The sequence below is a fragment of the Lottia gigantea genome, assembly GCF_000327385.1.
Source record: "Lottia gigantea unplaced genomic scaffold LOTGIsca_19, whole genome shotgun sequence".
Classification (NCBI taxonomy): domain Eukaryota; kingdom Metazoa; phylum Mollusca; class Gastropoda; family Lottiidae; genus Lottia; species Lottia gigantea.
This window is the reverse complement of record NW_008708358.1, coordinates 62,834-78,003: the sequence shown is the minus strand read 5'-3', so window position 1 is coordinate 78,003 and position 15,170 is coordinate 62,834. Positions and strand designations below refer to the sequence as shown.

General features: G+C 33.9%; 2 protein-coding genes across 2 annotated transcripts; one reads left to right on the top strand and one right to left on the bottom strand.

Moving 5' to 3' along the window:
• Window positions 1-4,350: 4,350 nt before the first annotated feature.
• Window positions 4,351-5,277, top strand: LOTGIDRAFT_94219 (hypothetical protein; the record flags this gene model as incomplete). The annotated part of the gene is made up of 1 exon (XM_009052633.1): window positions 4,351-5,277. A coding segment is annotated over one exon (927 nt), but the record flags the coding sequence as incomplete, so codon positions are not given.
• A 1,907-nt stretch (window positions 5,278-7,184) lies between these two features.
• LOTGIDRAFT_114488 (hypothetical protein) lies at window positions 7,185-13,966 on the bottom strand (the record flags this gene model as incomplete). Its single annotated transcript, XM_009052647.1, has 4 exons — window positions 7,185-7,369; window positions 11,826-11,918; window positions 12,415-12,550; window positions 13,829-13,966. Coding segments are annotated over 4 exons (552 nt in total), but the record flags the coding sequence as incomplete, so codon positions are not given.
• Window positions 13,967-15,170: the final 1,204 nt, after the last annotated feature.

Sequence of the window (15,170 nt, the reverse complement as noted above, 5' to 3'; positions counted from 1 at the left end):
AGGAATATGGTTGGATCTCGTGATAAGTGAGGAAAGCATTCTGAAACGACTTCTCCGACAAGTTGGAGCTAAACTGTTCTCAAGAGTAATTAATTATGTTAGTTTTGTAGCGGGAATCGTCTTAAGAGACAAAAGCCACGGAATAAGAACAATAATGAATGTCCTGACTTACAAGAAAACGAATGTAATACAGCTGTTGTTATGAACAGAAAAAAATAAGAATTGATCAGAAACCACTTAAAATTCTTAAACACTACACACTTTAGCGACATATGTTGTACAAAGTCTTATACGGCTAATATCTCTTATGGAAATATTAAACATTTATAATTGTATTTATATGTAAACGTATTCTATTGACTGGTTTACTGGCTAAATTCAGTGCTTGAATAGGTTATAGAGGAAATATGGTGACGTTTAAACTGTAGGGTTTATTCGATTGGACAAAAGACGGTGAGTAGATTGAAATTTATTGACTTTTTTGAGAAAAATAGGATGAAGTCAAGAAAACGTAAATTAGAATATTTTCCATTAGAGGATGTATCATTACAGGTATTATTTGTTTTCTTATCTTAATATTGTGCCATTTACTGATAGTATGAAAATAATTTAAACGATTTCAACGACACCATTGTACACTTTTGATAGTTTGGTTTAGTATTTGTGAAAGTTATTTCGATTCTTATGCTAAAGCGACATTTATTTTTCTGTGGATTAAAATATTTGTAAATACATATAAATCTTTGATATTGTAAAAGCTATAAAGCGTGATACTTATTTTTCTTATCTACAGGCTCATATTGTTCTAATATACAGACATATACTGTTCTAATTTACAGACATATACTGTTCTAATTTACAGACATATACTGTTCTAATTTACAGACATATACTGTTCTAATTTACAGACACATACTGTTCTAATATACAGACATATACTGTTCTAATTTACAGACATATACTGTTCTAATTTACAGACATGTACTGTTCTAATTTACAGACATATACTGTTCTAATTTACAGACATATACTGTTCTAATTTACAGACATATACTGTTCTAATTTACAGACATATCCTGTTCTAATTTACAGACACATACTGTTCTAATCTTCAGATACATACTGTTCTAATCTTCAGATACATACTGTTCTAATTTACAGACATGTACTGTTCTAATTTACAGACATATACTGTTCTAATTTACAGACATATACTGTTCTAATTTACATATACTGTTCTAATTTACAGACATATACTGTTCTAATTTACAGACACATACTGTTCTAATCTTCAGATACATACTGTTCTAATCTTCAGATACGTACTGTTCTTATCTACAGAATCATACTGTTATAATCTACAGACACATACTGTTCTAATCTACAGACACTTACTGTTGTAATCTACAGACACAAACTGTTCTAATCTACAGATACATACTGTTGTAATCTACAGACATATTCTGTTGTAATCTACAGATACACACTGCTGTAATCTACAGACACACACTATTCTAATCTACAGATACATACTGTTGTAATCTACAGATACACACTGTTCTAATCTACAGATACATACTGTTGTAATCTACAGACAGATACTGTTGTAATCTACAGACACGTACTGTTTTAACCTACAGATACACACTGTTGTAATCTACAGACACGTACTGTTCTTATCATACATATTGCTCTAATCTACAGACTAATACTGTTCTAGTCTACAGATACACACTGTTCTAATCTACAGATATATACTGTTGTAATCTACAGACAGATACTGTTCTAATCTACAGACACGTACTGTTTTAACCTACAGATACACACTGTTGTAATCTACAGACACGTACTGTTCTTATCATACATATTTCTCTAATCCACAGACTAATACTGTTCTAGTCTACAGATACATACTACTCTAATCTACAGATACATACTGCTCTAATTTACAGATACATACCGTTCTAATCTACAGGCACATACTGTTCTGATCTTCAGAAACAAACTATATAATCTATATAACAAAAGTATAATCTTTCTTTGCTAATGCCATTGCGAGAAAGAATGCAATGGTTTCTCGGAATGATATTATATCTTTATGGAATACAATTGCTACAATGGCCTGTAACTTTAGGTAAAGTCAAAGGTAAAACTTTGCTTTCATTAACAATTCAACGGCTGTTCCCATAAATATGTTACCAAGAAGCAGGTCGTTTCAATGATTGAATCAGTAAAATATCAGAAAAGGAACTGATTTCAAAGAATAAACTGAAAAGTTATTGTCCACTTATTGATATTGCGAAGACTGCATATTAGTTTTATAGTTCAGGCCACAGCTTGTGTTCCAGGTCATATGTATTTCAATGTACCTCCTTCTGGGCTATTATACATTCTACCATCTCCTTTTATTCCATTCTATACACAAAATTCTGTACGGATAACATATGTCGTACTAAACTAGGTGCCTATTTTCAAATTCAAAAGTGGATATAGCATTACGCATTATATTATGCGAGATAAAGGATGATTTTTAGTAGTTACTCGATTACACATCGTAAGTACTACATTTTTGATCTAACTTACAGATGGCAAAGATGCCACTTTGGTATTGGAGAATGGACTTGTGTCAAACAGTTTCTTCTTGTTCCTGTCGTTCTGTATTGTAAATTTTCATTTATAATGATCTAGCCTAGTATGAGATCCTATAGAATGTTTGTGACAAGAATGTTGTTTTTGTACTGGTCGAAATTGAATCAAGTTTAAGGTTTCAAGGGTAAAACTCGCCCAAAAATACCACGATTGTTTGAGACTAAGGTTTAAGATCTGAATATGAATCTACTTGAATCAAACTACCCACAAATAAAGTTAAATGTTTTTTCTGATTCGATCTAAGGTGAACTGAGCTCATTATGTTTACATTGGCCATGTTTATATTATTTGAAAGAAGAGATCTGATTTAAAACTATACATTGTATTTACATTTAAAATGTTCATTACAAACAACCATCTAATACAACAGGTATGGTGCAAATTTAAATTTTACTGAAGTACCTAAGCAATACTGTACAGAAGATTCGATATATTTTGACTGATTACAGAGAATTCAAGACAATAACACATTTTCATATGTCTTTTTAGTTCTTTGTCATGCAAATGTAATTGTGATGCAAATTAGGGTATGTCTTTATTTTATTTATGAAATTAAGGAAAAATGTCATTGTTTTTGACCTCGAGACAAAAAAGGCTAGTTATCAACAATATTGAAAAAAACTCCTCGCTTGTATTTTTGTTTTAAAATTATCACCAATTTCATTGGATTTATTGGGAATCTGAGTTTCAGCTATACTTTATTGGGCTATGAATAAGTTGAACTGAAGACAATTATATTAGAATATTGAATAATTAAGATGTTTAGTGAGTCGTGAATGATGAAAGTGTTCACACCGACCTGGACAGAAATAAAATCAATAAGCTTTATTGTTGTGGATAATGAAAATGGAATTATCCCTTGTTGGGAAGGTCACAGATAGCTAATTCTCTTAATAAAACTAAGTAAGTATTAACGAGCATGTGGGTTGTAGACTTGTAATGAAAGGAAACTTTGTGGAAGAATTTTAGGTTTATTTTTACTGGCAGTAATTGATGTTCTGGATGTCTTTTAATTAATCAGAAGGTATTGCAGCTTTATTGCATTTATCACTTATTTGGCTTTTTTATTATAGGATTCAACGCAACTGTAATTTCATTTCAGAAATAAATTTGTACAATCGCCTTACAGCATCTATCCAGCTTTGATTGTGTGAGAGCATCGATTTTGATTTTGGCGTGAATTTAAATCTTGATTCGTCATGATTTCCAATTTATATGCATATGGGACTACTACCAAGTAGACTTAATGTTTTATCGTAGAGGCTTTTTTTTATTCCATGTGTATGTGTTAGGCGTCTGAATATTTACATCACTTGCTCAGTAACGTCGAGCTTAAAGGCGGTCGATGGTTTTATCTCGTCGGTGTGTCGAAGCCTGGGGACCTTAAATAGGTCATATTTATATTTACTCACTATTCCTGTCGACCAAGCTGGCAATGGAAAAGGTTTGGTCATAGACCAGCGGTGAGAAAGAGTCCCTGTGAACCCAGGTTGTTATTTTTGTTATAAATGATTGTTTTTCTTGAAATGATGCATATTTGAAATATAATTGTAGGAGGAGATGTCACAGAATGAGAGTACCAACCAAACAATCCCACTGGTGCCAGACCGTATCAAACGACGAAACAAGCAGTATCACACAATGGACGTACCTCAACCAGGATCTCAAATTGCAGCCGCTAATGCCAGCAACGTCTTTAAAAACCTTGGAACCAGACTAGATCAGCGTAAGAAGCTAATTTTAAGACGGAGGTGGTTGGTTGATCTGGAATTTGTTATGGGAATGACAGGAATCGCTTTAATGATTCTGGAGAATGAATTGTTTTATCTTAATCAGTTCGAAAAATCTTCCACACTTTCCTTGATCTTAAAGACATTTACCTCAATCACAACTGGCGTGTTACTTATAGCAATCTGTATATACTATCATACTGGTATGGAAATCCGTATGTTGGACGGTGGTGTAGACGATCCTCTAGCAGTGACTCCATTCTGGTCATTTGTAGGATGGATTCTTGAACTCATTGTTTGCGCCGTTCATCCTTTCCCTGGAAATGTGCAGCTGACCTTTACTTCTCCGACTGGTCATACACGTTTAGCCAGTATCGACGGCATTTTGTCCGTCATGATGATGTTGAGACTGTATCTCGTGGGAAAATTCGCTGTCGTTCATAGTCGTCTTCTAACAGATCCCTCTACTCAAAGCATCGGTGCATTGAGTAGAGTTAAAATCAACCTGTATTTTGTGTTTAAATCAGCCATGTCTGAGAGTCCAGGAACACTGATTGTGACTGTCATGTTGGCCATGTACACTGTGAGTTGTTGGTCCATGAGAACGTGTGAAATGTATTATACTAAAACCGAGGAAAGTCAGGGGTTCTCTCAATCAATGTGGCTATCAGCCATCACATTTCTGACCGTTGGTTATGGTGATGTTACTCCGCGAACCCACTGTGGACGCTATATAGCCATTATGACAGGTTTGTGTGGTTTGGCCTCTACCGCTTTGTTAGTCGCTGTTATAGCTAAACGCTTGGAGCAAACAAGATCTGAAAGATATGTTTTCAACTTTTTATCACGAATTCATTTAGAAAATAAGCACAAAAATGCTGCGGCGGATGTTGTGAAATGTTCGTTGCGTTTATGGATGTTACGACGTCGCGAAAGTAAGTCTATGGCTAAGTACAGTTATTATCGGTGGAAGTTACGCCAGGCTGTACGAGAGATGCGGTCGGCACGAGCAACCTTGGCAGATAAAGAAGAATCTACAGTCGGATTAATAGAACTATCACACATGATCTCACGTATTTCAAATACTCTGGATAAATCAATACAAAATCAGGAAAAACTGACAGAAAAGTTGGAAAATCTAGAAAAATGTCTTAAGAAAGAATGAGATGTATCCAACTGTATTACCCCTGTGATACTCGTATGTTAATTTTTAAGCTTTACTAAGTTAAAAACTCAGATTAGGAAAAAAACGTGAAATTAGACTGTAAACTAAACTACAAAATAGTTTGTTTATCGTCTTCATCATTAAATATGCAATTATGCTAATGATATGCTAATGATGTTGATGGCTAAAAGGTTAAAGAACAATATTCAGGACGAGAAATATCAATTGATGAATATGTAATTAACATGGTTATTATGTTGAGTATTAATAGTGTTATGTTATGGTTTGTTGTATATAACATCAGTAGATTTATTAAGGATTTTATTATACCATCCAGAGTGTGTTGCTTCCCTTTGAATACTAACACCATTATTAAACTGGTCCGTCATTCCATCTCACAATAGGGATCCAGTTTAAACCATTAAGCGCGAACAATACAATAAATATCTATCTCTTTAAAGCTTGTGAATCTATGAAAAAAAGAGAATAGACTGAACTGTGTTCTGGTGGTTTTATTCACACACGAAGTCACGGTAGGTTTATCTACCTTTCTGCACTGGTTTGGTTAATGAAGACTAAAAATGCCACGCAATGTTCAAGAAGGGAAATATTGCATAATATGAGTACTGATGCTTATCAAAAGATTGAAAACCAGTATATTCCAGTAAACAAACCTCTTTGCCCCTCTTTCATTTACGGCTGGTGTGGGGGGTTTTCTGTAGCCCAGCAGTGGCTGCCTCCAAAACTGAGGCTAGAGCGGCAGTCCTCCACTGTCAAATATCTTATCTTTGAGTTCTTAAGTGTTTGGTGCCGTGAGCGCCTTTGGTAATCCCAACTCGACCTCATACCTTATGATTCCAAGGAACACCCAGTTCTTGACAAATTTTCACACACACCTTATCTGAAGGAAAGTATTAGTTATAGGTCAATGTTCTCTGTCAGTATGACCTGTATTTGGTTTACTGGATTAGTGGTTGTCACAGATAAGATAAAATATTAAAAATTTTCCATTATATCCCACTTTCTTGACCTATTTTGCTCTTCTCTATACACTATTTGTTCCCGAAAAAATTCTGACAACCTACCAATTTTGTTACTGCAAGTAAACATCATACACCATTGTTCCTCCGGATACATTACTTAGAACAATAAAATATGACGACTTGAATTATGTTTGTGATGTAGAGTGAAAATATAATTTGGAGTTTGTTAAATCAGAGCAACCATATTTGTCACACTCAAAAGCATACTGATTTTAATGCACTGTTGCTTGCATGATTTCCATCATGGCGCTGGTATGGGATTGACAAGATGACACGGGATTGCCAAGATGACACTGGTATTGGTAGAAAAATGTGGGTTTATATGGAAGAAACTAATGATACGTAAAAACGCTCAATTCATTTTTAAAACTGAAATTTTGAGAATACAATTTCAAAAGAGTATTTGAAAGGTAGCCTAAGACAATACACAACAATACAAAACATTAGCTTTGTTAAAAATTCATGATGTGGCATTAATGAACTTGAACAAGATCATGATCCGATCGAAGGCCAATGAAAATTACCTTATGACAAATCGTTAATCAAATAGATAAAAATATAATGATAAAGACAATACATTAGCAAAATTTAAACCATTTATAAAACTCTTAGAATATAGAATACGGCTGGTACATCTTTAAGATAGTGGGGTTCTTCAATTATTTCTACTATTTCCCATTTCTTTTGGTCAGCTAATTCTTCAATTCGTGGTAGCAATCGTCCTTTATATTCTTTACATGTTTCTAAACTTTTTGTGGATATACTTACAACAATGAAACCACCTGAAATTTAAAAAATATCATAATTAATATTAAAACTTTGCGTCCCATTATCCTGCACTGATATATATAAGAAAGCGTCAATCTTGAAGTCTTTCTAACTAAAGCATTGTTGTAAACTGAAAAGTTGTATAAGCTTCCGAGACATGTAGGTCTGTCGGTGTCAACTTCAGGAAAATATACATAAGGATCAAATTATCACATCTAATCACGAAGAACTAATAAACACTCACCGGGTTTAACAACCCTTAACATCTCTATAAATGATGTAAGTGGAAGACACCCTTCAAAAAATGCACCGACACATGTTATAGCATCATAAGTATCTGAAATGTTCTCAAAGTTTAAGACAAACGAAAGACCCCCAAGGTATTTATGTCACCCTTATAGTTATGATAAGACACGTTCCAACATTTTCACCTTTGGGGTAAACTTTAAATCGTTTACTAGGTCAACAAAATGAAATATTAATGACTGCAAAGACACAGAAATGTAGTATTTAAAATATGGTGTTTAATAATAAAAACAATGCAAATCCAGCTACAGTATTAGCGATTGAAACCCTCCTTACAAATTAAGGTATCGACAGGTACCCTGATGGTCCCTTGCTCGAGGAACCAAACCTTGACAAAACCTTATTATAAAACAATAACTAAATGAGTGATTCTACTTACTGGCAGGTATATCTAAAGGTTTGTCTGTGAGGTAATCCAGGAAATATTTTTCATAAGCACCAGTCTTGGCAGCGATATCCTTGGCGTTTCCACTAGGATCTAACCAATGGACATGTGTGAAACCAGCTCTCTTTAACTGAAATAAGATAGGTTTGAGGACACAACTGGTCGATGAAACCAACAAGTGCTTTGTTCATAGTCGTCAGAAGTGTAATTATATGAGGCAGGGTATGCTTGTCAAACAACCTCGCGACTAGACCTTTTGCCAGACCAATAACCGACCAATAACAAAGTTGACATAGTACTTGGCCTCCTACACGTGAAAATAAATGTCAATTGCTCCCAGCATATTTGAAGGTGAATCCAAAATTATAATGTCTCAATTTAAATTGGGCTTGCTAAGATAAAGTTTTTAAAGATGTTTTAAAGATTGTGTACTATCAAATATTGAAGACACCCAATTTCAGTTAAAGTTGGGGTTAACGAAATCTAACTGACCTCGGTTCCGGATAAACCTGATCCGGCAGCAACATCCAAGACTTTGTATTGGCCTCGTGGTTCCTTTAAATACCTAGCTAGATGATCTGCTGTCAATTCTGGTCCTCTATATTTTAATCCCAACACATCCTGAAGATATTACAAGGATCAAATGTCCAATTTAGTGTGCTGATGTTCAAAAACAAAGTGCAGGATCATTACACTTTACCGTTTGACAGCTGATTTTGACAATGAAGAGAGACAATGGCAATGTTGGACTGCATCTCTAAATTCCAATAGAATTAAATTTATTCTTACTTTTGTGCATTAAATTGGAAATTCAAGGTGTAATGGCCTTGGGGAAATGAGTTGGAGGGTTGCCCATTCTTTGAATGTTCAATATATGTAAAACTTCAACATAGAAGCAAAACAAACTGTAGCAATTTAACCAGTTCGTATTGCAGGACCATTCAGGATGAATATGTGTGACCGTTGTCAAATGCAAATGATAACAAATCAAATGTATGGAACTATATAACGTACCCTTTCATAAGGACCACTTCCTCCTTCACCATACCATTGATCAAACAGTGCTGTGGTTTCTTTGCTATTCAACTGGGACCTGTATTTCTGTGCCTCCCACAGGTCATGAGAGTCGCCATTTCGCTTAAGATTGAAGCCTTCAAAGATCTTCTTCGCTTCGTCTGCATTCAATCGAGTCTGATCTCGAGTATTATCTTCTGACATGTTGATATCTGCTGGGAAATTAAATTAATCAGAGTGTTAATTCACACACCTAGACCCTGTAATGTAGATCTACTGAATCCTTTATCAGATTTCATCAAGAATTCTATTTGGAGAACTGAAAGCACAGAGGGACCAGCTAGGATGATAAATTTCAGACTTAACTCGGATGGTTTTAAGCCCAGAAAAAAGCGGGCGTAGAATTTTATGGTGAATTTAGTGGATATTTTGAATTATTTGTTAAACTCTTCAGAAGCCTTTTTCGGTTATCATCATATGCGTATACAAGGGGAATAACTTATCGAATTTTAACTTGTTATTAATGTTAACATCTTTTAGGTTTGTTGTTTAATTGCGATGCTTTATTGAATTGAATTTATCATATTGTCACCCTACTACGATAATGGCCTAACTAACATGCTATGGATAGTGACTTGGGCATAGAAATATTTTTTTTTTCTAAATAATGACAGAGGCAATTACTGTAGCAGGGTAACGAGATTGAAAACTGACCCAAGTTGTCTCTCTCAGCGGTGTTTCTTTTTCTTTTTAGTTCATGGGATAGCCATTGGGCCCAGTGACATAGATTTTACCAATGTAAACGTATTCACTTATGACAATCTTTACAAAGAAGTTCATCTCAACTTATATGGAAATGAGGTCAAAATATGAGGTCAAAGATAATAACTCATTTGAAATGAAATAATGGGGTTTTACATCCTACTTTTCTGCACCACGTGGATTAACCCATTTGAAGCAAATAGGAAAGTAAGCAATATCGAGTATAACAACCTTCTTAAAGCTCTTGAAATCGAAAATGAGCAGGCTTATGCCACTGTTCTGGCAAAATTTCCCTCATTGCACCCTGCATGCGTCTTCATTAGCCCACATGGTGCAGAAAAGTAGGATTGACAAGTCCATCCATTTCATTTCATTTTTTAAGCTTTGTAATTAATGAAAAAGATGTTAAATTAAGCGAGTGCATCTGATCTCGCAGATGAAACAAGATGTATGATTGTGCATTTTCGACCATATCCATATGCTACTGACGCTAATATAGGTCGTATCAGCCGAGAGTGTATTTTTTGATTTTAGTATATTAATCACACTAAGAGAGAAAAACGCACTTACTATAATATATAGGCACGATTTAAGTCGTCAAACTGAAAAGAAGGTTTGTTCATTGTACCTTATATTTATAGGTTAAGAAGATAAGGCGACAGTGACTGATTGGATGAAGCCAGTGTTATCTTATCCCCGCGAATTACTCACTAGATGAAATGGGCCATGATGACCCTTGGCAAATATTGCTAGTACTGAATATATTTTTAAGAATGCTCAAATATTCACTTGAAAGAATTGACACTTCGATCAGTGAGGCTAATCGTATTTTCCTAAGCAAGACATGAGAATGAGAAGATCTCAAACAAAAGAGAGCAATGTTCATTTATGAAATGAAGATTTCGATTATCTTTCGCTTGATTTGCTGGAATCTGTTCGGGAATCTGCGTCTTAACTCGGACACTGATATGGGGTTGGAAGGACGGAGAGGGGTGAATTACTAACGAAGATTTTAATTATTAATATAATATCATTATGGTTAAATATCATTGAAATTATCACTTGACAATAAAAGAAAAATGTAGATAAAACATAAATAAATGATGTATCCTATGGTGCGTAAGTAAAGTTAGTGCCACATTGCACCACATTAAAGTCTGCACAGTTCGGAACGGTCTGGTATCATAACACATAAAACAGATCAGATATTTCTTGGTTTTGTTGAACTTGAACAGTCTTTGTAAATTGTATGTAGGCCTACATATAATTTCTTGAAGATTTTCAAAGTTTTAATTTGCTTGAGAAATGACAAAAGCTGCATAACGTTTCTGTACTTAAATCGAAATTAATCGAATCAAATGGCTAATCATTATACTTTTTATGTTATTTTTGTTGGATAAATTGCCTTATAAAGTTATTATTACTATTATTAGTATTTAATTGTATAAAAATTTCTTGTTTGTGTTCAAAGATTCCACAAGTTTCTCAAAAGACAGTCTTAGTTATCGAAGATGTTTAATTCGAACGCTATATATCAATCTTTATCCAGATCGTAAGGCTTTTAAAACAAAGAAAGTTGCAGGAATGTCTTCAACGTATTTTTCTACTTTTGTTCTTTCAACTAATTCCCATTGCTTGGCATCGATCAGTTCTTGTATTTTAGGTATGAATTTCCCCTTATATTCCTTACAAGTTTCCAAACTGGACTCGGATATACTTATTACAATTAACCCTCCTGAAAACAAAAAATCAAAATATTACCTTGGTCAAACGAAATAGGTTTACAGTCATTTATTGCTCGATGACGATGACCAATAGAGTAATGTGGTATCCTTTATAGACTTAGTTCTTATAACTATTAAATGAACCAGTCTAGACATCTTGATTTAAAGATACATTTTCCAAAGGAATTGTTTAACACTTCGTCTGTTTTTCGCCATATTTACTTTCGGCCTGTATCCTATTAGATCATCTATTATCCCCCTTTTATTCTGATCACTCACCTTTCTTTACTACTCTAATCATTTCAGTAAAGGCTGTTAACGGTATCAGACCTTCAAAGAAAGCCCCAACACATACCATTATATCATATGTATCTAAAATAATCAAGAAACGTCATCCTATAATTCAGGCATGAATATGAGAGAACGATACTACATTGTCAGCACACAACTTGAAATTCCCCGACAGCAGATGCGAGATCAAATGCGAACTGTTCTGTAAATTCGACAGTATTTAGATGCTTATAGGCCTACATAGTAAATTGTCTTAAATAAAATTTACATTTGTCGTATGTATGGAATTTTTCACCGAGATATACTATACCTACCGTAAGATATTTTCAGAAACGTTTTATCAGATCACAACATGGACATATTGTTGTTGTATCTTACAATAATAGTCACTGAGGTTTCAGTCAATATCCTAAACCTGCTTAAATAGACATAGGCTGACCTTGCAGCTGGCAGATTCTAAGACCAAATAGAAATTCAACCACTGCTAAAATGTAGCAGCATCTGAGAGAATGTTATCAACTCATCACTAAATCAGGTCCATCTGACCATTGCTCTGTCAATCAACTTCCGAAATTACCTGGTTGGACATCAAGAGGTCTTTCTGATAAATAATCAACGATAAATCGAGTATAGGCTCCTGTTTTCTTAGCAGCTTCTACTGACATACCACTAGGATCTAACCAATCAATCTGAGTAAAACCTTTTTTTTTCAACTGAAAGTAGCATAATAATAAAATAGAAATATTAAAACAGAACTTGAATATTTAATAATAACTATTTTAACAGTAGTATTTCTATATCGCTCTACAATCGAAGTATTGAGCATTATTTTTATAGTGGTATTTCTATATCGCTCTATATTTTAATAGTGGTATTTCTATATCGCTCTATATTTTAATAGTGGTATTTCTATATCGCTCTATATTTTAACAGTGGTATTTCTATATCGCTCTATATTTTAATAGTGGTATTTCTATATCGCTCTATATTTTAATAGTGGTATTTCTATATCGCTTCATATTTTAACAGTGGTATTTCTATATCGCTCTATATTTTAACAGTGGTATTTCTATATCGCTCTATATTTTAATAGTGGTATTTCTATATCGCTTCATATTTTAACAGTGGTATTTCTATATCGCTTCATATTTTAACAGTGGTATTTCTATATCGCTTCATATTTTAACAGTGGTATTTCTATATCGCTTCATATTTTAACAGTGGTATTTCTATATCGCTCTATATCTTAATAGTGGTATTTCTATATCGCTTCATATTTTAACAGTGGTTATGTATGGTAATTATAGAAATGGATTTTTTGAGAATGTAAAGCTTAAAAGCTTTTTCTGCTTTTAATAATCTATTTTGATCCATGACACAGCGTCAAAATGACACAGAAGTATAGAAGTATAGAAATAGGGATGGCATTACTGTTGAGTTAAATGATAAGATAGTTAATGTTTTAAGCTTCTGTTATCATTTATAATTCTCTTTATCGTTACTAAAGCTCTGTTATCAATTTCCAATCTTGAAGACTTAACAGATATATTACAGTCGTAATCAAATATTTAGAACCTAAGGTTAATATCCTTTAACTAATAAATTTTCCATAAAGTTATCTTCCTATTATTAGTTCTATAAAAGATTGTCAATTGGGTTTCATTTCAGCTGTCTTTGTCAAATGGAATTGTAAAGAATATGGTTTATTGCTAGAAACAAGCTCAAGGAACTTTAATATTAATGGCGAATTAAAGACGAATATTATGGCATCATTATCAAGGAGTAAAGGAATTGTGGCCAGTATTTTCATGACATCACCAAATGGAATCCCAAAGATGACATTATTTCCATACTGTACGGATTAATCTATATTTTTTTTTAAAGATAAAAAGGGGGGGGGGGGTGGGTGGACGTGGCGTGGTTGAATCATCCCTATAGTAGTTGAGCCATTACTGCTTGAGTATTTGTGTTGCCTTTAGAAAAGATCTTACCTCTTTACCAGAGAGACCTGACCCTGCACCAGCATCTATTATCTTATACTGATCACGATTGGTGGGAATTAATCTAGATAACAGTTCAGCTGTCAACTCTGGTCCTCTATAACCAACTGTTTCCATATCCTTCGAGAAAAAGTAGTAAGGTAAAAATTAATCGATCTTACGACAAACCGATGCCCTTAAAGAAAAAAAGTATGATGAAAATTATTGACTTTGCGACAATCGATATAATAGACTTCATGCAATAGAACAGCTGTGACCACATTTACACGGTTGCCCGCTATGAAACCCATAAAACATAAATAGAACGTATTATGCCGCAGTCTTTTTTCAAATTTGTTGCGTAAATTCACTCTGATAAGCCTAGACGAAATGTTTCTTTATTGAAGAGCTTATGACTTTTTAATACTTGAGTTTATACGTCAAATTTACGACACCAGATCGGCGACTCGGGCATAAATTTGCAAAGAAAGCACTACCTTATCATAAATCCATCACCACCGACCCATTCGTCAAATATGCCAGTAACTTGTTGACTGTTTAAACTGGCTCTGTATATCTGTGATCCTTCCAGATTATGACCTCCGACATGCGAAGATTGCTTAAATTCATCAAAGACTTTCTTCCTTTCGTCTTCTGGTAGTCGAACTGATGCATCTCGAGCCTCTGTCATGATATCTGAAGGAAAACTATGATTTTTAAGCACCCAAGATAATTATAAATGTGCAAATGGTCCACGGGCAGAACTTCAAGACCACCTCCGCCCCAATCATTATGCAAACTTCAATTTTATACTAGTACGAAACTATTCCATAACAAATGAAATCAATTGAAATGGCATGCCAAGATTTAAATCGTTACAGCAGAGGGGTCGTACATTATACCATGCCACGAACACACTTAGTTAAGTTTTGTGATCTTAAAATTTATAGGACAAGATAGCTTTAAACATGAATGAATCTAAACCCGATAATGATATCATTTAACAAGAAATTTATCTTTCAATATCGGGTAGACAAACCGTGTCGCAGAATGACATCAGGATAGCTAGCGACATTCAAAACATAGTGGAGTAGAGCTAAAATACATTCATAATTATTCTATTAAAGAATTGACATCATTGCGTTAAATATACGTAATTTGCTTCTCGAGACATGTTGGCTGGACTTTAGAAATTTTGGCATATCAGAAACACTATCAATAAGTTATCATACAATTCCTGCAGTGAAAACTACACACAATGCTTAAAGAATATATAAGTAGGAAATATACTTTATAGTGAAATTCTAACAGTGACTACTAAACACAATACTTATAGAATATATAGGAAAAAATA